Source organism: Limulus polyphemus, unplaced genomic scaffold, assembly GCF_000517525.1.
Source record: "Limulus polyphemus unplaced genomic scaffold, Limulus_polyphemus-2.1.2 Scaffold3341, whole genome shotgun sequence".
NCBI classification, from domain to species: Eukaryota; Metazoa; Arthropoda; class Merostomata; order Xiphosura; family Limulidae; genus Limulus; species Limulus polyphemus.
In genome coordinates this window covers 29559-37154 of record NW_013668951.1, presented here as the reverse complement: position 1 = coordinate 37154, position 7596 = coordinate 29559, and the positions used below count along the sequence as shown (strand labels likewise).

Sequence of the window (7596 nt, the reverse complement as noted above, 5' to 3'; positions counted from 1 at the left end):
ATTAGTGTACGTGGGTTTGTGTAATTGGAAAAACCAGTGTTGCATCTATTCATTTATCATTTCAGTTCAAAAACAAGTGTTGAGATGGTTAAAATTGAGTTTAAACAGGAATATTAACTTCCATTAACTGATTCGATCTTCATATAATTCTTAGTTATTTAATCATGGATATGTTTGTTTATATTTTATTTTCATTTCTGTAAAGAGAAATGTTAAAATTGGTTACTTATTTCATTTTTTAGATCCATCCGAAGTATGGAGGACATGATGGAGCCAGACTAAATCGAAATTTTATCTACAGCAGGTAGTGGTTCCATGAAATAGCTTTTTGTGGTCATTACATTTGGGAAATTTAAGATCTCTTTTTATTCTATTTAATATTTTTATAATAGTTAGGTCTGAAGAACACAAAATTGATTGGAAATAGGAATACTGGTGTGCTGGTTTCATAAAATGTATGCTGGTAGAGCTGCTTATCTAATTCAATGTCAAACTTAGCATATTTCAGAGAAAAAACCTACATTTTGGTTGATTTTTGCCTTGTTTAAGATAAAACAAATCAACCATGATTGCAGTATAAAATAAAAACAAGTTTTATATCCTTTAATTATATATTTATAGCTTAGTTCAAAGTTGTGCTATTAGTGAAATATAATCTTTTATTATTTTCTCATTTTCGGAGATTGTGATAATAATGGATAAGCACATTTTGGAGACATGCTCAGAATGGTAAAATGTGACTGTTGCAGCTTCTGTATTGAATTCAAGTATATTACACTCGAATTGTGTTTGCACTCTAACACATTCAAGCCTGTGTACATCCAGGATGTGACAGATGGTGATGTACTTGCACAAAGGATGCTGAGAGTAGTTTACCAAATAAACTGTAGCAGATGGTTGAGAAACGGGGATGAGTGACTAGGACAGTTTGCTGGAGTAAGATGGATTGCCAAATCTGTAAGGGCTTCTCACACCTGATAGTCTATAAGCTTTGCGACCTCTGCATGGGCATGCACCTGCTAAAGCAGACCTAGTCAAACATTGTAGAATGCATGGATGAAGTTTTCCTTCATAAGGAACAACCAAACATACGTAGGGCTATGATACAATCCAAACACACATCATCTAATGGCTTCTGGATTGAGTACTTTAGTCTGTGATAGGCTAGTACTGTCAATTCAAGGTTGGAGACTGTGTGGTGGAGATACTTTGCACATGTATAAATTTGGAGTACCTTAGACATGGAAGTTACGCCATTGAAACTGTTAGTCTCATGGAACATGTCACTGATACTGCCTGTATCATGAGTAGTTCTGACTCTGACTAATGTGTACCAAATATGTTATTGACTTGTATGTAAATACATATGTGATATCAAAACATTAGTAAATGTTTATTGGTTTTGTTTGTTTCATAATAATTATTCCTTTTATGCCATAATGTCAATCTGATAGACTTTACTATGTTGGTAGGGTTATTTATACAGTCTGGGGTATCCATCTTTGATCTTAATTTTATAAGTAACTGTAGGGTGAACTTAAATAAATTTTGCAGTTGCTAACACAGACAATTTCAATGAAATCAGAGGTAGGTTCAAATTCCAACCATAGAATCACCCTTCCATTTCTGCATGTACATTAATAGCAAATCGTGATGTTATTGCTTATACATTTTATAAGAACATTGTTCTTTCGTAGCTAGAATAAATACTCTGTTTCGTCTGGTTAATACATTTAAATGGATATTTGTCAGATTGGGATGTAAAGGATGTGGAACAGTTTGATCTGAGGAAAATATGTTAGAAAATTTCTAAAGCACAAGGCAAAATGCTTCATGATTAGCTTGTTAAAAAGGCTTTATTTTAATTTAAATGTGCTTTGAATAAAAATGCAGCATACTTGTATGTATGTATGTTTGTGAAGTGTTGAAATTATGACAGCTAAAAAACTTTGTATAAATCTTTGTTGTATTGATTTAAATAAGGAATTAAAAGAAAATTGATCTTAACTTCAATCGAAATAACAAACAAATAAGAAAGACCAGGCTAGTAAACTTTTCTCCTAACATTATGGTACCTGTTACTGAAGTTTTTTTCTTCCTCTGGTTTTAGGTTTAGGCCTGTTCGTGCCTATAGAGATTCAGAAGGGACAAGTTACTTTACATGTTGTGCCTTTTCTGTAAGTTTGTGTGTATGTGAACTTCACTATTTCTGAGGCTTTGTTAATGCTAATTTTTACTTCAGTAATACATTAACATTTTCTGATTTCTACATCCACACGCAGACTTGTATAATACAGAGGTGTAGTATACATAAAAGTGTATGAATAATTATTTATTTTTGGTGGTGAATCTCAAATGAAAAACTTTCATAATGATGAATCTCAGATATACACGTTGAAAAACTTTAATGAAAAAATAATTATTCGATAATTTTTAATAAAATAAATTCTGGAACTGTTTTATTTATTTATTTTAATGTGAAGATTTTCATTTGTTGACAGTTTAAATAATATATAATCAAAGATTATTTTACTTATATATAGTGTAGAGGAAACCATAAGTTCAGGGTTTTTGTTTTTAATTATTTATATGCCCTTAATTTATTACTGTTTATTTCAATATAAAGAATTAGTACTTTTGCAATCCCACTGTTTATCACCACTCAGAAATTTCCTTAAATATTTGACTTCATTTATCTTGATTTGTATTCATGAAAGTTATTTCATACAAGTCTAGTTTTTAGGCCAAGCAAGTTGATCAGTGTTCCAGATAAAAAATGTTCTAATGTTTTTGAAAAGAGCAATTTTTTAATATATTTGAGGTATTATTTTCACTTAGGTTACTTGAAGATAATTCTGTATTGTTTTCTATGCATAAACTTTGTGGCAAGAGTTTTATTTGATTTTTACATATAAATGTTTTCTTTTTTCCCTCCATCAGCCTTGTGACCAGTTTTTATTTCTGGGAACATATGCAGGAGAGTTAAAAGTATATAATATACACACTGGAACAGTAAGTTTGATGTTCAAGCTATATTTTTCAACAACAACAACAACAAAAATAATTTATATAAGTTTTTTTTTAGATATTGTGCCTGAGAGAGAGCATGAGATGCAAATACAGTATTGCTTGTTTGAATTTAAAATTTCTCTGTGCGTGTGAGCATGTTTGTGTATAGAATTTAAACTATTAGTCACTGAGGTTAGATAGAAATGGTAGATATAAATATATGGATAATATTGTTTCATAAACTTGAGTAGAACAAGACATAAATAAATATTTTAGACTATTAGAGAACTGCTGTAAAACATAAGGCAATTATGAGAGATTGTGTGGAAAAAATGGAAGAAAATACCACTTGATAATCTCAAAAACTAGCATCTTCTATACCTGATTGGTGTACCAATGTAAATAAAGCTAGAGGACATTTAAAAATATTAGTTATTTAGTTTATTTTTTTCAAAAATGCACTTTTTATGTCTATATTGTAATGCTGAGTATAATATATGGTGTTCATTTACTCAAAAACTTTCTTAAAACATTTGTTAGAAATTTTGAAATTCACATGTTAAATACATACGTATTTGTTGGTGAATATTGTAATTTATACTGTATGATTATTATAAATTTCATCCTTTATTTTAATGGACATGTGACAGCCAAATAGTGTTCAAGTTACTATTAAAACTTTTATGCCATAAACTTTGAAATAGTGACTGCAACTCAGCAGATGGGAGCAGAGATTCATATGTGTATAAGTGTAAAATTCCAAACCAGTACATAATAGTGTATAATTGCACAAGAATATTAAAATGTATGACCTAACACCTACCAGTTGTGATGGGATTAGTACATTTCTTTAAACCAGTTATTTTAAGTACTCTTCCAGTGTTTTCTGTTTAAAAAATGCAGAATTAAATCATAGAAGAAAAAAGGTATTTTTATACTATGTTGAAAGTCACGAATGTAATCGTTGTCTGTTTCCTTCTCTGTAGGAGGAAGCTACATATATTTGTCACGAGTCAGAAGTTATTCACTGTGAACCATCAAAGGTAAGAAGTGTTAAAGAACTTCTCCATCTTATTTATTTACTGCATGTAAGTTGTAGAACAAAACAAAAATATTTTTTGTTTCAGTCATTTTCATTACCAATGTTATCCTTAGAATGAAAAGAACATTGTTTGGGCAATGAGAAAGGAAAACTAGTACATAATGAAATACTATATAATGCTGAAGTTTGTAAAGCAGTGTTCTTTAGCCACCGCAGTGAGATGAAGCATTTAAAATGCTTTATAATACACCATACTGGTGAGAATTGTTTGAACTAAAGGTTTTTGTAACCTAGAAATTGATTATATCTTAATTAAGGAAAAAATTTTAAAAATTTCTCTACGGTTATCTGTACTTATTTAGTTGATACGTATAAAACAGGATGGCCAACTTTAAACTGCACTAACCTTGCACTTCAGTGGTTATGTATATAGTCAAGAGAACTACTTCAAATATGGTTTTTATTAATTGCAATAAACTTTTAACAGCGCTCTTGCATTTTAGTTATATATGAAAATAGAGGTGTTGGAAACCCTGATTTCCCTTTCTGTTAATGGGAAATTAAGTTATGTGGTATTCTTCAAAGTTCTGATAAAGCTTGTGATTACTTCCACATGAAGTCAGTTCTTGCCCATAATTCACCCTTTTTCCCTGGAAAGTAATTGTCAGTTGTCTTGGAATTTGTCTGATTTCTGAAAACCTATTTGCTGTAAATAAGAAAGCCAGCCATGTTGTGAGGAAGATCTGGATCTTTACAGATCTTTACTCTCTCTCTCTCTTTTCTTTGTCATTGTGAAATACAATAAAGATGTTTGTATCTTCAAATGAAATGTGTGTATCTGTGTTATCAAGTTTGATGATTTTCACACATTGTACATAGAACCTTCAATTTTCTCATTAATGTGATCTCGTGAATTTCCTGCTGATTTTAAGTGCATTGTAGAATAATGCAATTGTAGCCCAGTCAACCTGATGAGCTCTGGTGGTGAGTAATTAGCAGTGGCTTAAAACAAAGAAATCTTATATAAAATATATATTCACTATGGTACATAAAAGACATTTCAAAATATCCTACATATAATGTACACTCTACCACTATATGAAGCCTAGTCTTATTCTTTCAGTTTGCCTTTCCCCAGGGTTAGTGATAAATGAAATTCCCCAAAACTATTATAACTCGGTGACGGGTGGTAAACTGAATGGTAGATTGGTCTTCACTTTTATTCTTTCACACTTCATGCTGAAAACCCATATTGGATATGTTCAAGGGTCACATTAAAATTCTTCTCAGCCTTATTATATCATGCTTCCTATGTTTAAGTTACTCTCAATCTGTTTTATAAGTTAAGTGTATGCTTCATTCATCGTCATAAACATGTAGACATTTCTGTAAAGCAATAAAGCGACTTCAAGACTTCATCCGACTGTTCGTGACAAGATGGTGGTGAAAAGTGGACCGGGAGGTTATCAAGGTGATAGAAGAATGTACTTTAAATATTTTGGCAACAATGCAGAATACATTTTTCAAAGAATATTTTTTTATGCTTTTGTCACATAATAATCATTCCAGCAACATACAAAACAAAAGGTTATGCCTGGAAATAAACTTTAGTTGTTTCATACACTTTTCTCAGCATTATCACTAAATCTATCTGCAAATAAATTAGCAAGGAGGACTAATGCATATTAGAAATACAAATTTTCTATTCTAGTTCACTCAGTTATTCATCAACTGGAAAAGAAATGGGGGATTCAAACATACTCTGTATTTTATCTAAGTTTTTCTTTGATCAGTAATAACTAGAAATGTTGCTCATCGTCATGTGTACATGATGTACACACATTTACCGTCATTCCCTGGTATAAGAAAGGTTTGTAGTCTCTTGGAAGAACTACAGTTCTTTGAATCTCAGTATACATGTTGTGAATTACATGTACAAAATGTACTCATATTGGCTGTATAAAGCTCTGTGAAAAAAACATTTTTCTCTGGCATATTTCCAGTAATATGTCATACAATTTCTGTCTTGGTTCAATTTTTTTTTGTATAATCATTCACATTTTTGTTGTATTGAATTTTTGTTTTGCATTTTGTTCATACTCAGGATGGAAAACTTCTTTTAACATCATCGTTTTGGAGACCACCTCTTTCTGCACTCTGGACCTTCACTGATGTATTTGAAATAAAGTATGTAATGATTCTGATTTCATTGCTAATTATTTGTTTTTGTTAACACGTGATAACAGAATTGCAAGGGTGTGGATCAAAAACAGGAAATATGTTAATGTAACTTAGTAAATATTTTTCAAAGAAATTGAAGTTTTATAGGAATAATTTTTGTTTCCATTATTATAAGTTGCAGGTTCATTATGCCAGCATCTATTGAATTATTTAATTATTTCTAGTTTGAATATATATTCATTTAGTATTATATAGCAAGTATCTCCAGGAGACGATGAAACTTTTAAAACCTGTAAAAAAAAAGCACCTTTATTTTTGCTTATAATAGGTAAAAGAACATATAAATTTGAATGCAGATACTTTTAATTAAAACCTTTGCTGCAAAATTTAAAATTTTCTATACTGTGGTCATGATATTTATCATAATCATCCAATAATTAATTCTTTTGTAACATTTCTGATGGGAGAGAATAATTCAGACTTTATTATCTGAACCTACATGGTAACTCTTTACCATCATATATAAATTAGTGGATATCTTCATATAAATTTTACAGATGAATATTAGTCAAATATAAATTATTTATATCCATTTGCTTTATATTTTGGTTTGTGAAACCACAATTAAGTCTATGTTATGTACGAAAAGGAACCTTTATACTTTGCAGTGGCCCACTGGGAAGCCTGCAGAATTTTTAAGATTTTGTGATTTTTTTTTCTTTTTTTACAAACTTAAGTTTTGTCAACACAGTTATGCACTAAGATTATTCTTGTAAAACATCTTTGACTTAATAAGGTTGACAATATTGCCCCATATCATCAATGTTTCGCCAGACAGAGAACTAATATACAATAGAAGATTATTTTTTTCATAGTGCTTTATGTTAGTATAGTTTATCATCCAAGTTAGAGCATGGATATTTAAGTGAAACTGTCATGGATTTTCTAGACATTCCTTTGAAGAAGACTGCTATGTGGAATTCAGTAAACAATCACAAGACAGAATAATTGGTACAAAATATGAAAGAGCAAATGTAAGTAGTTGTCAGTTTTTAATGTTTGTACTCTTCATTTTATATATAATGGATCCTCTGGGCCATTACATCTTGATATTGTTGTATCAATGTCAAACCTTTTTTTTTATATCTGCAAGTGAATGTTTATTAAGTGAATATTGCTAAATTCATATTGTTAGTGTAAAATAAGTTCAAGAATTGTTTGAGGAAATTTTGGTCTTAAAATAGTTAATAGGATAAAGAATGTGTAAAATAAGCTCAAGACTTGTATGAGGAAATTTTGGTCTTAAAATAGTTAATAGGATAAAGAATGTGTAAAATAAGCTCAAGACTTGTATGAGGAAATTT

General features: G+C 30.2%; 1 protein-coding gene across 1 annotated transcript in view; it reads left to right on the top strand.

Annotated features, from left to right (window-relative positions):
* LOC106469180 (DDB1- and CUL4-associated factor 1-like) overlaps positions 1 to 7596 on the top strand; it is a 93654-nt gene that overhangs the window by 59734 nt on the left and 26324 nt on the right. Inside the window, exons 21-26 of the mRNA XM_022397615.1 lie at positions 243 to 304; positions 2111 to 2177; positions 2941 to 3012; positions 3996 to 4052; positions 6156 to 6238; positions 7182 to 7266. Of these exons, the coding sequence (XP_022253323.1) occupies positions 243 to 304; positions 2111 to 2177; positions 2941 to 3012; positions 3996 to 4052; positions 6156 to 6238; positions 7182 to 7266 (426 nt within the window). The remainder of the gene's footprint in view (positions 1 to 242; positions 305 to 2110; positions 2178 to 2940; positions 3013 to 3995; positions 4053 to 6155; positions 6239 to 7181; positions 7267 to 7596) is intronic.